Raw genomic sequence first — 16,568 nt, forward strand, 5'->3', positions numbered from 1 at the left:
AATCCAAGAAAAGGTAAAACGTTGAAAAAGCAGTGGGGAAAGCCATCAATTTTTTATTTGTCGTTATTAAAGTTTATTCAACATTATAGAATGGCAAGTTCTGTACGTTGTAATTTTGCTAAAAAATTTTAACAATAGCTATCAGTTTCGCTATTTGCAAGAGGCAAAAAGAGGCTTCTTCATATTAAAGTTACTAGTTTAAATAAACTTTATAAGTAACTAAAAAATCTTGTAATATTGTTGATAATATAAATTGATAAAGTAAATTTTAAAAGCATTACACGTGTTTTTGTTTTTTTTGCCGTTTAATATATCTTTACAATAACCGTATATTACATATATAAATATTGGCTCGAGCAAGAACTGATTTATCACTGAGTCCCGTTTACATATTGTCCGCATTTATAAACAAAAAACAAAAGATATTTTAGTATTTGACTTTTGTCAAATACTAAAATATCTTTTGTTTATTTGCAACAGAATCTAGTATTCTAGATTCTGTTTCAAATTTCTCGAGTGAGTCTTTATTGAACATTTTAATAAGATTTTTCCACAAAAAGATCTTCGATAATTTCTGTTATAAAAATTACAAGAGTAAGTACGTGAATATAATATGATGAATACAACTGGTTAATACTAGGCCACGCCCCTCCTCCATTCTTTTTTAAAAGGACTTTTTTTTTCAGAAATTTCAAGATACAAGAGCACAATGAGAGATTTTTATGGATGTGAACTGTACGGAGAACCGACTCAAATTATTCTTCTAAAACATTTGTTTTTTAATAGTTATACAAAACAAAGATATAATAAATAAACATGGTTTTATCTTACACATAAACCTCGATGTTCTAAGTTATTCAAAATTTCCAAAAATAAAGTTTTTTTTTTGATAAGCATCTTAAATTTAACGTGCTGTCAGCAATAATTAAACCGACGCAAGTGTCAAAAACTTTGGCAACAGCAATAGACAATATTCTTATTAATAATTACCTGGAAACGGATATTGAAACCGGGATTTTTATGACTGATGTTAGGGATCACTTTCCAATATTTATAAAAATAAGAAATTTAAAAACCACGTCTGATTGTGAACCAAAAGTTATAAATTTGAAAAAACGCACAAATTAAGACAAAAGAAGTTTCTAATCCGTGGATGGATCACTGATAAAATGCTCAAAGAAGAAGCAAAAACTCTATAATAAATTTCTAAAACATAAAAAAACAGTGATAATAAAAAAAATAAAATGAAATATTTAAAAAAAATATATAAATATTTTTACCAAAATCGTATTAAAAATGCTAAAAAAAGTTACTACAGTAATCAAATCATCAAATCATTAAGTTTAAAAGTAAAAAAACGTGATCCGTCATTAACAACGTAATGGGTAGAAAAAAAAAAAAAAAAAAATTCAAGTTCTGTACCAAAAAGAAATAATAATAATAACGCTGACATATTCTGCAAAAAAAAAAAATCTCGCAAGGGTTTAACAAATATTTTTATAAATGTTGGTTCTAACCTTTCTAATAAAATAATTTCAACATCTGATTCATTTAAAAACTATTTAAACCCATAAATAACGCTATCATATACGGAAATGAACTTACCGTATATGATAGCGTTACATATCGAGGTCCAAATATAAGGAATATCGATTAAAAAGGACTTAAATGTATGGCAAAGTTATTAAGTTCATTTAAATTTCAAACCAAAAAAGAAAATTTTAAAGCTTGAGTAACTCTGAAGTTTGTTGATTCTATTTTTTTAAGTTTTTTTTATCTTTATTCCACATACTGATCAGCGCAGCAGTTTTATGCCCATTATCTGTATTCTATTGATATAATATATTAAGGTTCTATGAAAAGATTGCGATGACGTATTGTCATCTTCATCTTCTTTGAGACGCTCTCTGAATAATTTTTTATTCTATAAAGATCATTGTAATAAGAAAAATTATATATTGTATAATCAAAAACGGTGCTTGTTGACAAGATTTTACTGTCTTCTTCGTTTTTACGGACATATTTTTTGTTTCTTGTACATACGTATATTGATTATTTTTGTTAAACAACAAAATAAATGAAACGCAAAAAAAAAAAAAAAAAAGAAAAAAGAACATCACTAAAGAAAACTTTCGGATTACAACTCTTTATTACCTAAAAATTAATTAAATTTATCTGGAAAAAAAATTTTAAAAAATGCGGTTTTCTAATCATTTTAAATGTGAACAAAAATAATTTATGATGTCCTGAGTGAATATTATTTCAAAATTCTCAGGCTTTAAATTTGCTTTTTTAGTAGGAGCGCGGTTCTTAGCATATATAGCTGTCTAGGAAACACTCCGTTTTTATGAACTTTTTAAGGTCATTTGTGTCGGCCATTTAAAACCGTGGCTAGGCTACCCCCACACCCTTTTTAGGAGGTGGTGGGGGGGGGGAGAAGGGCCATAAACTTAGGGGGTGATTTACAAATATGAGGAACGTTTTTTTGTAATATCTAGTGGAAAATTTTTTAAAATTTTGGGGGCCTAATGATAGGTTTTGGGAGAGGGGAGAGCCTCCACTAGCCACCGCTCTGCAGCCAATTAATCTATATCTTTATTAATTTACTCTTTTTATATATTAGATGTGGCATGGAAATAAATTATTTAAATTTGATTATATATGATAATAAATAATTGCATTTATGCGTTTTCATTTTACGCGCGAAAGTTTTACACACGTTCGTAAACAAAGATTGTTTTACACTTTTATTTTTTATTTTTATTTCTTTTAATAAATAAAATTATTAATTTTAATGGAAAAATAATAAAATGGTATTCTTTTTATTAGAAAAGACACACAAAAATGTAACTCTGATTAAAAAAGTATTATATTTTTAAATTTAGTAGTATTTAGTTCTTTTTATAGTCAACAAAAGAATTAAATATAATTAAGTTTGAAAAAATTTGTAGAGCAGCCTCAACATATTATTAAAATTAAAAAAATTTGAGCAAATAGTGCAGGCTTTCTACAATGTAAAAAGGCTGCTCCACAAAATTTTTGCCATAACTCAAAAGTATTTTGAAAACTTAAATATATTTTAAATTATATCATATATATAATATATATAATTATAAATTTAAAACAAATAATGAGAATTTTAGATTTTAGTATTTAAAGTTGAAAAATAATAAAATTAGTAAAAGCGTTTCGTTTAAAGGCTAAAAGTAAATCTAAAAGTACACTTATTTTAGGTATTCGGTAGACATTAACTCTATTGTTCATTTTAATTATATCTAAACTAGAATAATAAGTAATTTTTATGTAAATTTTATGTAAATTGTTTTTTTGAAACATTAGTTTCAAAAACAACTAAAAAACATTGAACTTTAAAATAGCAGTAATCTTATAATTTCTTGCAAATATTTTCAATTTTAGTTTATTCTAAATTTTAGTTGCCAGTTAATATATTTATTAAGGTAATATTAACCTGCTGTATTATCCTCTGATTTAAAACGACAGACCTCCTTAAATGCAAAATAATATAAACCTGGTCTTTTTTGTTAAACAAAAAGGTATTTTCAATAATAACTTATTAGCAAGGTTGATAAAAGTCTTTGACATCAGGTAGAGAAAAGTATGCACCTTTAATTTTGAAATCCAGCAAGAAAAAAAAAAACCAAATGAAAAATATACGAAAACCAAAATTATAAACCTAATTTCAAGTTATCTTTATTTATAGTTCTAATAAACTTACATAAAATTTATTTGTTTTTATATTCTTTATTAGTTCTACAATTATTATTAATTTTGATTAGTTTTTATTAACATAAACCCTGGACTTTAGGATCAAGAGTGTATAATCTCTCCTATTGTAATGTATAATATATATATATATATATATATATATATATATATATATATATATATATATATATATATATATGTATATATATATATATATATATATATATATATATATATATATATATATATATATATATATATACACACACACACACATATATATATATATATATAAATTATATTAAAATTAATTAAAAATTAATTAACTTTATTAAATTAATTTTTGCAAATTTTTATTAGTGTCATAATTATGGTACTGTTTAATTCTGGAAAGTGGAAGAAAAAGGAAGAAGAAATGTATGGTTTTGGTTTTCAATTAATAATTTGTTTATGGTTTTATTAAATTTTGTATGTGTTTATTTAATTTTCATACAAGGTTCAAGTTGACAATGTTTTGACATTCTTTTTTCTTTATACTATGTTTCATCCTGGTCAGCTGCTTTACATATTGCAAACAGATATTTATTATTGCAAGAAATCAATGTAAAACAGTGCTGTTTGATGCTAAACTACATTATTCTCAATTCACAAAGTTTTTATATTATCTCAAAATTTTTTCTTCAAATTTGACTCTTGAATTTTATGGCAATACAATGGCTAAACAAGTTAACCCATTGTTAGACATTCAAATTACTCCAGTTTTAGTTGCCTAAGACATAACTCAAATAATTCTATGATTTCTGGTCCAGACAACAATTCTGTCATATTCTTACAAAAGTGTTTTCCAGAACTCTCTTTAATTGTCTCTAAACTTTTTAATAAGTGTTTGACTGAGTATTGTTTTCCTGCCTGCTGGAAAAATGGCATTTGTTCCAATTTTCAAAAACTCCAGAGAGCATTTTGACCCCTCCAATTATTGTCCAATCAGTCTTCTTTCTGTTATTAACAAGGTGTTTGAGTCTTTGATAAAAAAATTTCTCATATCTTCTCACATCCACATCTTATCTTTCTCACTTCTTTAGTCCAATTTTTCTGTCAGACAATCAATACAGTTTTTTCTCTTCTCATTCTACAGCTTACTTGCTAACTGCTGTGACTGTAAGATTTTATTGTTCATTTGATAGAGGTGGTGAGACCAGGGCTATTGCTCTTGACATATCTAAAGCTTTCAAAAAAGTTGGCATGTTTGTCTTCCCCATAAACTTACTTCATATGGTGTACCTGGAAAAGTTTTTGAGATTATTAAATGGTTTTTTTCTAACCGCTTTATTAGCTCTCACTACCGCAAGCCGCTGACAGTGGCTTTTGATTTTTTAAAATACTGACCGCAAGCCACAAGGTAGCGGCCTTTGAGTATGCTTCACAATTTATCTTGTTTTGTACATAAATTTTTATTCTAGACGCATATAATTTGTTTTTTTAGTAAAGTTTAATTAATTCTTTACACAATCAAGAACAAATAAGAGACATAGTGTGTAATTATAATTAGTTATCACTTGACAAAATTAAAAAATCTCGAGTATTCCTTGATAAAAAAAAACCTCTTTATGTTTAGTTTTAAAATAAGGCAGCGTTAACAATATAAAATTTAATTTGTAAAAGTGTATAAGTATTTAGTTAAGTAATTACAAATAATTATAATTATGCTATCCAAATTTTATTCAAATAAATGTGCAGTCACAGCAAAAAGATTTTTGTTTAAATGGCTGTTAGCAAAAGAGTTTAAGTCATTTTCGAAGCCCAACACTTTCTCAAGGTTCTATCCTTGCTACCTCGAGATTCTATCCTTGGTCCTGTTTTGTTTCTTATCTACATAAATGATTTTTCCAACAACCTTACATCTAAAGAAGCTTTTTTTGCTGATGACTCAACTTTATACTCCTGTCTTAAAAAAATGTCTTTTCATATTAATCGCTTAGAACAGGCAGCCAATCTTAAATCTGATCTCACTTCTGTAACAGATTAGGACTCACAGAGGTTCGTAAATTTTAACTCCAACAAAACTCAGTTATTTACTGCAAACACCTATTGCAGTACATGTCTATTTTAATAAATGGCAACCCTCTCACTGAGTCCACTTTTTATGTCTTCTTGGATTATTATGTATTACTGACCTTTTATGAAACTATATATACAATTGATTGCCAAATTATCATTTCTTACTCCTGATTCCATTCTCTACCTGCATCTCTTTCTTTTTTCTACAAATAGTATCATGGTTGAGTGATGAGTCAGAGAGATGATAGCACAAAAGAAGCTACCATCTCTTTGACTCATCATTCAGCAAAGTATCTTTGTTTACTTTATCTGTCCCTGGAAGTTGTTTACTGTATCTGTCCCTGCATGTTCTAAAAACTTTTATTTATTTAGTTTTTTACCCCGCACTTCAACCCTTTGGAACTCTCTCATATCTTCATGTTTTCCTGACTCCTATAACCTATAAATTTTTAAGTCTTCTGTCACCTGTTGTCTTGCTTTTAAAAACAATTTTTTTAATATATTACAGGGACGAACCCAGACCTGTTTTAGTACTGCTGGAGCGGTATGGTGCCCAAATAAAAGCGCCCAAAAATTATTTTTATTTTTTAATTTTTCTTTTGCTGTTTTATGAAAAATAGAAAAAAAAATTTCAATTTTAAATGAACTAGTATAAAAATTATTTTCAGGTTACTTTAGCTACCTCTTTTTTTTTTCAGGACAATAAAATGAATTAAAAAGAAATTGCTTTTTTATGTAATTACGTGATGTAACTGTCCTTTGGTTACTAACTGATTTAGTTACTGAACGTTATTTTTAAAAATGTGAGCGTCGTTACAAAACTTTATTTTTAAAACTTGTTAAGAAATTATATAACAATGGAATGTATAAAAAATAAAAGAGCGATTTTAATATCCATTCAGAGTAAAGTTAGTTTTTGTTCTTTGGTTTTGATTATAAATAAACAAAGGTAATTTTAGTCTTAACTATCGCGCAATGAACTTTTGATCTTTAGCTTGCTATAATAGTTTACATATAGTAAACGAAAAAATGAAACATAAACTTTTTTAGAAAGTTTGTTTCTTTTCAATATTCTTTTTGACTTTTAAAATAATAAAAATAGTGATTGCAATAACTTAATAAAAGTTTTATAAAGACCTGTTTAAAATAACCCATAGTAAATGTAATTTATTTATTAAACATAATTTTTTAAATTATACTTAATAAATAAAAAACAATTTTTTTTAATTCCATATGTTTTTTAAAATATAATATGCTTTTTAATAAAAAAAGTATAACATTTTTTGAATTATGTTTATCGTAATTATCTCTTTAATTATCTTTAATTTAAGGCGCCTTAAAATCACTTTAAAAGTTATTAACTTTAAGTAAAAGTTAAACAAGCAGATTTGATAATATTTAAATCAAAATTTTAAAATTGAAAAATAGTAAATATGTTTATTAAATGTTTATGTTTTTTATTTGAATAGTTTATAAAATATGTTTATGAAATTCGTATAGAGTTCTTTTATTAAATGCTTATGTTTTTAATTCGAATACTAGATGTAAAACTATTTTGTTAATTTTACAAATATTACGTGATTTAATATATATGTAAATATATTATGTAATGTAAATATTGATTAAAAATTGTTTAAAGTTTTTAAACATTTAATTACTAATTATTTAAAACATTAATAACTACTGAAATTAAATTTACTAAAATGTAGTTAATAAATGTTTAAAATACTTTAAACAATTATTAATAATTATTTACTAATAATGTTAAGTAAAATAGCTTTCTTATCATGTCTAAAGTAACATCGTCCTCCGGTAAATTTATGTATTCAAAAAAATGCTATTAAATCAATTCCTTATCTTAGGATTAAACTAAACAAGATAAACACAAATGGTTAAAATGATGATTAAAAATCATTGTCGCGGCACCAGTTTAAATAGGGGAGAAGTAGGAGGAGGAGGAGGGGGAAACTCAAACCATTACCTCCCACCCCTTGAGGTTGCCAAAAAGAAACGTTATCTCTAAATAAGCTCTGGGTTCTTCACTGTATTAAATTCCAACTTAATAGCGGTTGCTTGGAGCCTTGATGGGAGTGAATCAGAATAAAAGACTTTACATGAAATAGGAATAACATTTTACAGCACATTTTACATTTTAGGAGATTTTGATAAATTCTTCAAAAGATCTAAAGTTTATCAATTAAATAAATCAAATAAATCAATGCACAAAGTAACACAAGTAATAACTTTTTCACTTTTTATTTTGACAAAAAGTCAAAAATGTCCATGAATGAAAATAGTTATAAAAACTGGCATATCTAATAGAGATTTCTAAATATTCATGCATGGGTGTTAACCAATGATTCCATTCATCTGATAGTTAATGTGGTTTCATTTTGTTGCAAAGCATTTAATGGTGTGTTATATGCAAATCTTGATACAAAACAGGGCTGAAATTAGGCGCATTGCGAATTGCAATTGTTTTTATGATTTTTCTTGAAAAAATATTTTAGCGAATTTTTTTCTAAATATATTTTCTTTTCTAATTTAGAATTTTTTCGATTTTTATTATGATTTTTATTATTATTCATGATTTTTATTAGGTTCTTAAAATATGTCATGCTAAATTTAAATAGAATTATGTTTAAATGATCGTACTTCTCTTGCGCAAATATTTACATTCAACATCAAGCAGTTTTGAATTTTAATTACTTTAAATCTCTGCGTGGAAACAAAAAATATCCTACTTCTATTTTACAGTTTAATTTAGTGTGATTTAAGTAATGGATAAATTACATCACAGTAAATTTACCTATAAACTAAGTCAAAACAACCAGTTAAGTTACTCAATTGTTAATTATTACTATCAATTGTTAATTGCTCAACTAAATACATTAACTTGTTATAACTAATAAATAGTATAATTTTGCACATTTAAACTTCCAGTGGGATATCTGTCCGCTTTCTTTAAGCTATATTTTTAATTCCACTTCTTCTGACTTTCACTATAAATTACTTTGTCCTTCTTAAAACTCACTTAAAACTGACAGGCGACGAACTCTTGGTTCATCAAAGCCGGTAATGGTTTTCTTTAGAGAACTAATTGTGTCTTTGCGGGTATGTGACCTCTATATGGCAATTAGTCAGAGAAGGATAAACCACAATGCCAATTATTAAACTATTAAATTTATTTAATATACTAAAAAACATTTACTTGCAAAAGTTAATCATACAAATGTTTCTATTTATATCTTATTTGTTGTTAAGACTCAAGCTTCTAACTAAAAATTATTTTAACAAGAAATCTTAAATAGAATATCAAAAACACGATACCATTTTTAAATATTTTTTATTTTAATTATAGCAATATCAAGACGAAACATTTTCTATTAATATGCAAGTTGTTTTTAAGAATTTATTTTAAAAAGAATTCTATTTGAAAAAGAGAATTTTGTCAAAAATAATCTTGAATTTGAAATATGAAATTGAATTATTTTGCAAAATTTAAAAGAATTTTAAAAATGGCTGGCTGACAATAGTTATAAATTTAATTGAATGAAAACAACAGCCATGTCCGTAATACCATGTCATAGTAAGGATAGTTCCTAAAAGTCAAACATAATAGAGCTACAGTAAGAATATCAGATTTAGAAGATAATGCATGTAAGGATGGAAATTTTATTTAAATCATAAATATTTTTGATATTAAAATCTTTTTTTATATAGGCATCATTCTTTTTTGTTTCTTGAAAATAGTTTACAAATAATAAAAATTAAATTAGAAACAATTTAGATATAAAAAAAGTTATTTTACTTCTGCTCAAAATATTTTTTTCAAAAAAAAATTCATGCATGTACTTAAACTTATGGAAATACAATTCGACTAGTAGTCGAACAAACTTTATTTTATTGCAAAACAATTTGAACGAAAAAAATTCAATGAAAACATCAACTTAAAACTTTGATCTTACTCGTTTGGTCTATAGATAGAGCATGTTTTAGTGTAAAAATTAAGTTTAAAAATTAATGGTTTAATTAGAACCGTTTAATTTATTTACTGCATTTTATTTTAAACACATTGCAGGTGATTAATATTATAAACTGTATAAAACAATGTAACAATGTTGTTTTATTTTAAGGCAAGCACTTTATAGTGACAAAACAACTTCACAGTATTGTTAACTATTATTTTTAAAGTTTTTTACAAAAACAATTTAATCCACTTTAAAAATAAGGGTTGAATAGTTTTTTTTCACTAACTTTTTTAACTATCATGTTTAAAAAAAATTGCTAATGCAACCCTCCTTAACTCAAAGCAGAGCCTTGGGTGAAGGAAGGGAGGAAGTGGGCAGGGAAGAAATTTTGAAAAAAAACTCGCGATTAAATTTTTTGCGTTAATTCGAGCTCTGCTAAATGAATAAAATACTTTTAACAAAGCTATTAATCTAATAGCTGGTTTGTTTTATGAAAGAGTTGTCATGTGAAATGTTATCTCAATTTTTTTCTAACTCGAAGTTCGATTAATCTTGTTAATTTTTTATTATTCAGTAACTATGGGACAAACTAACTTTAGTGTTTAATTCATACAAGAAAATTAAAAATGCCCTATCACTTTTCAGGATTTTTTATCTGTAAAAACTACAGCTAACAAAATCTAATTACATAATTTACAGAAACATAAAATCTGAAGTCAGAGATGTATATGTATACTTATATAGAGACAAAGATTTTATTTTTGTCAAAAGCCAAATTAATAAGTAAATGGTTTCCTTTTTTTTAGTTCTGATGATGGTTCTGGAATTGAAGCTCGACTTTTATCTACCATAAAAAAAGATAGTGTTGATGCAAAATATGGTTTCACAAAGCATAAAGATCCTGTTGAAAGATGCGGGTGGTTAATAAATATGCACCCGGTATTTTTATTGGTTCCATATATGTGTGTGTGTGTGTGTATATATATATATATATATATATATATATATATATATATATATATATATATATATATATATATACACATTTGTATATACTGGCCTTGTTAAGAAGCGTTTCGCTATTTGAATCTTTTGTACAAAATCAGATTATTTAGACACTCTTTTAAAATTGTTTATGCATTAAGCAATAACTTATTGTTGTAAAAAACCTTTTCATTTGTTGTAAAAAACCTTTTCATTGCAAAATAAGTTAAATATATTTTTTTTTACTTTCTGTTTTTAAAAATTTTTTTATTTAAATTAATTTTATTGTAGTTAAGTTTTTATTTAAATATTATTAAATTTAAATTTATTTTATAGTTTATAAATTCATATTTTTGTAAAAATTTGAAATGCTCATTTTTACAATTTTTTAACTTTTTTAAATTTAAAAACATTTTAAAGAAAATTCTTTTTATCAAGTTTAGTTTACCTTTTTATGTTTGTTTTACATTCAACTATTATATTTATTTATAGTTTTATTTTTTTATTAATTAATTAAAAAAAAAATTGTTGATAGTTTTTATTTTTTAAAACCATTTAGAAATTCATATTTAAACAATTGCCCCCTCATAAAGAAAAATAACTAAATAAAAGTGATAAAGCAAACATAAGACGAGAATGCTTAGTTAAATTTATCAATTTAAATACACTTACGCAATTTTTTATATACCTTTTTTAATACCCAAGAAACCCATGTGGCCTTGATGTTATCAAACAAAAAATTTCACATATGATTCTATAATCATTGATCTTTTAGAAAACATTAAAATTTTTATCTGCAAGTGTATGGATTTCTATATATGGATAGCAGGGGCACAGTCTCTACATTTTCTGTAACGGAATATTGCAATTGATTTTTCACTACCTCCCAGAATAGCTGGAGCTATGAAACCTTTGGCATTTCTGTAGTGCCAATGAACTTACATGTTAAAGACCTTTCCAGAGCCCAAGACACTAGGGAGGAGGGTTGGGTTATGTGTCCCACTTTTTTGTAGTGGAATCTTGCAATAGATTTTTCTTTATTTTCCAGACAATCTGAAAATTTATTTTATCGATCTCCTTCTTCATTTGCACTTTATCAATCTCTTACACACTTTCTTGCAATATACTCACATACTTGCAATCTTGCCTGCACTCTTCTTAGACAAAATCCCTTTGTGATTGTTGTTGTTGCTCTAGCTAAAATATTTGAGTTGCTGTCTCATTCTCATAAATTTGCATTTCTTTCTTATTTCTAAAGATACTATCATGGCTGCTGCTCAACATTATTTGTTTTATTATATTCTTATCTCAATCCTATCCTGTCAATCTGCAAAATGTTGCTCCAAAAATTTTATCCAATTTTTATCCTCGAACGTGTGAACATGTGCATGACAGTGATTTTGAATTCTCTTCTGTCTTTATGTTGTGCTCGCTTTATACATCAGTGCGTTGGAATTCACTCCATGTCTCCATATTTTAATGATTCAAAGAAGTTTACATTTTTCAGTATGTTATCTGTATTTTCTAACTCTTTTTTTTGTTTTTTATTAACTTCTAACTTAAATCGTGTTTAACTGCAGGGGTGAAATTATTTTAAATACTTGAGAGAGATTTTATTTTTATAGAAATTGTTGTTTTTTATAGAAAGTGTTATTTAGCAAGTAATAATATAAATTATGTCAAGTAGTTTACATTGGAATTAGTAGTTGTTCAAAACGCACATAAATGTGTTCAATGCTATTAAAAAAAAAAAAAAAAGTATATATATATGTCAACCCTCGAAATTTTTTTTTTTAATATCTTCGCTTCCAGCAAGGCTACAAGCAACCACTATTAGAGTTGGAAGTTACTGGAAGAGAAAAGATGAAGATTGTAGAGCAAGATAACAATTGACAGGCGACTTTAAAATTTGCAAACTATATGAATCAAGAAAGCAAGATGAAGGAAGCGAGTTCCAAAGAACTGATGTTCGAGGAAAAAAAGCTAGAGGAATAAGAGTTTTTGGAGCATTTAGGAACAGTTACAGAAAAAGGATGAGACTTAATTGAATGATGAGTAACACAAGAATGAATTTTTGTAGATGGCACAAGAGACGCTAGCTCTTTAAAGCAATTAGGAAAAATGAGGTCGGCAATTAATTGCTGACCTCAAACTGAAAGAGGTCAGCAAAAAAAATTTGACACAAAGGGTTACCATAAAACATAGAAACCAGGTCAACAATTTTTTGCCTACCTCAAACCCTTTTAGGTTGACAGTTAGGTTGCCATTGCCAAATGCCAACCCTAATTCCTGATTCCTCCTAATTAGGCCGATGTGTGTGTATATATATATATATATATATATATATATATATATATATATATATATATATATATATATATATATATATATATAAAATAGTAAAAGGATTTTTAGAGAGAGAGTATTTTATCATATCTTGGTTTTTAATGAAATATATGTTTATGTTTAAAAATATTAATGGCCAAAACCACCTTGTAATTATGTGAAATCTTTTAATTTAGACAGAAATTCAGGATGAAGACAAAAAACTTCTTAGCGCTGTTGACTATTATTTTATTCAAGATGATGGCAATAGATTCAAGGTTTATATTATTTATACAACTAAAGAGATAAATAAAGAGATGCAATGATACAATGAGTGATAAGCTTTTAAACTTTTGTTTAAAAGCTTATCACTCATTGTATCATTGCATAACATATATATATATATATATATATATATATATATATATATATATATATATATATATATATATATATATATATATATATATATATATATATATATATATATATATATATATATATATAAATATATATATATAAATATATATATATATATATGTATATACATATATATATATATACATATATGTATACATATATATATATACATATATATATATATATATATATATATATATATTTATATATATATATATATATATATATATATATATTATATACAATATATATATATTATATAAAATATATATTTATATTGCTTTTTATTCTAATTATTTGTGTTATTGTTGTTATATACTAAGCTCTACAACAAAATCAGGATGTTTAAAAAATAAATCTTAAAAATGGCCCTGATCATGGCATAAGATGAGTAACAAAATTTTTACATAAAATATTTTCCAAAAAATAAAATTCAATTAAAATATATAAAAAAGCACTAAAAAGAAATATGTCTGCAACCTTGTTTAATGAAATTTTTTAATTGTTTTTAATGTAATTTTTGGCTACTACCTGCCCCATGTCCTGCTGCCTTGTAGGGTTTGCTTTTTTAAGATAAATGCTAGGAGAAATGAACTCCGACTTAAAAATCCCCTGCCCTAGGGCTCTTGGTTGAGTAAAGACTAGAGATAGTGTCTCAATAAAAATACTCATCTTGGACAGATGTTAACTGCATCCAACAAAAAACCCCATTTCTTGGGGCTCTTGGTTTAGTAAAGAATAGAGATGGTGTATCATGTATTCTCATCTTAGGCATTATATGTTAACTGCATCCAGCTACTGTCTTGTAGAAAGCCTCCTAGGCAAAGACTTTAAGGTAGAATTTGTGTAGAATAATTTTGTTGATCAGCCTCAAATCCCTTCTTCATCTATTTACTTCATTAACTCTTCCTCCTAATGAGGGGCAGCTCTTAAGCTCAGTTTAATGGTTCTGAGGCCAGCTGGTAGTAAGGTTTCCCAAACTATGTGGAAATATCATCAGAAAGGCTGATTCCATTAACTGCTGCAAAATATTAAAGTATTAACAGTGTCACATTGTGCATGGATGCTGTCCCTGGTAATGCTTTTGGTGTGCATTTTGAGACCACATAAGGAGCCCTAAGTTATGACTTTAGGGTAATTTGTAAAACTGAAACAACTGCATAGGTTGCATATGGATGCCATGCTATATCTATGAATGAGTCAAGTGCTCCTTAAACCTTAATCATGTCAAAAGTAATTCAAAATTGTAAACATAAAAAACCATCCCACCACATAACTGTTTCAATATATAGGCAATTCTATTTTTAACATACATTACACACGCAACAACTTTATCAAATATTTGCCTATTTAAACTGTATTAAAACTTTTAGCTATTTTGTATGAAAGCTTTTAGTCTAAAGAATAAAATAAGCTAAAAAGTTTTGAGCCTGACCAAAAGAGGGCAAATTTATTACTAAAAATGCCACTTAACTTACATTACAAGGAAAAAAAGGTAAAAAAATTGCTTTAACTTCTCGGTTAGACTGCAAATCAGTAAAGTGGTTTGTATAAGAAACTTTCACAAGATGCTGAGAATTCTACACAAATTTAAAAAATATGTAAAAATTTATCTGAGGTGACTGCCTAAGGAAAATAAAATGGTTTTTTTAATATTATTTACTTTACTTACGTTACATCACTTTACCGAGCGATTATAATTAGATTTTTTATATCTATTATAAAGGGTTAGAGTAACAAAAGAATTTCAGTTGAAACCTTGTCAAACAAACGTGAATTACTTAATGACATAATTCATTGTGTTAACAAAAAAACGCCAGAACTTTAGTAAAAGCATGTAGTTTTAACTTACGATTCACAAATTTAAAATAAAAATGTGCTTCAACTAAGCATTGTTATTCAAAACTTTAAATGTAAAAACGTAGCTTTGAATATTCTTTCGCATATATTATTAAAAAAGTTTTTAAGTTTTTTAACTAAATATTAGAAAAAACAAAACTTTATCAAGTTTTTGTTTACATGAAAATTGCTAAAGTTCTTTTGTTATTTTCTTGAAATATATATATTTTATAAAGTATTAAATCTGACCAACAACAATTTGAACATGTTAACTCCATTTTCACGCCAAATTAATTCTGATTATCCAAATAAATTCATGGTTAAAATAAATTTTTGCTTTTTTTATCATGCGACAATGAGAAAAACTGTAACTTTCGGAAGCATGAAAATGGCTTAACTAAATTAGTTTTAGTACTAAAGAAATATTATAAATAAACTTCCATGCGTCTACATCATTATTTATTTGGTAAAAGTTGACGAAAAAGAGAATAAAATTTGACTACTTTTTCATTTTACGCCGTGGAATTGCCCATATCTTTTCCAAGTATTTGTGGTTTTCAAAGTCTTTCTTCCATTAGTTGAATCTTACCTCTTGCAAAATTCACTAGACTTGGTTGCTCTTTGTGAGACTAATTTAAATTTGGCTGTTTCTTCTTCAGATCTAAGTATTGATAGGTACTATCCTTTGATTTGCAAAGACTCCAATTGTCACATGCTTGGCCTGGGGGGTATACTTAAGCATCAATCAACCTGTTTGTCTAGAAATCAGGTTTGAATCCTTTGAGCATTCTTTTATGTTCTTTCTATTTCTTCTTTATTGTTCTCCTTCTTAAGATTGCACTTTTCAAAATGCAATTTCTGACTAAATTGACCATGTCCTTTTGCTTTACTACTCTGCCAATATTGTTGTTATTGATGACTTTAATGCTCATCACAATGAGTGGCTTGGCTCTAACACCACTGACCCTGCTAGCACTGACTTATTATCTGCTGTGACTGACAGAATCTATCTTGCATTAGATGGAGGTGGTGAGTCAAGGGCTATTGCAACCCTTTTTTTCCTGGCTCATACAACCTACAACATTTCAAATCTTCTGTCAACCATCTTATTGCTCTTTAGATATAATCACAAAAATAATCACATTTAACTCACATTTAACAAAAAATTTAACCATTCACATCATTTCAGAAGCTAATATTGTCCCTTACATTGCATTAGATTTCGAATTCTTCATTTTGTTTTAA

At 26.4% G+C, this 16,568-nt stretch overlaps 1 protein-coding gene across 1 annotated transcript in view; it reads left to right on the forward strand.

Moving 5' to 3' along the window:
- Positions 1-4,081: 4,081 nt before the first annotated feature.
- LOC100207477 (DNA polymerase epsilon catalytic subunit A) overlaps positions 4,082-16,568 on the forward strand; it is a 79,284-nt gene continuing 66,797 nt past the window's right edge. The window contains exons 1-3 of the mRNA XM_065787417.1: positions 4,082-4,143; positions 10,562-10,694; positions 13,262-13,342. Coding sequence (XP_065643489.1) covers positions 4,097-4,143; positions 10,562-10,694; positions 13,262-13,342 — 261 coding nt within the window. The 5' untranslated portion in view covers positions 4,082-4,096. The remainder of the gene's footprint in view (positions 4,144-10,561; positions 10,695-13,261; positions 13,343-16,568) is intronic.

Source organism: Hydra vulgaris, chromosome 01 (assembly GCF_038396675.1).
Source record: "Hydra vulgaris chromosome 01, alternate assembly HydraT2T_AEP".
Lineage (NCBI taxonomy): Eukaryota > Metazoa > Cnidaria > Hydrozoa > Anthoathecata > Hydridae > Hydra > Hydra vulgaris.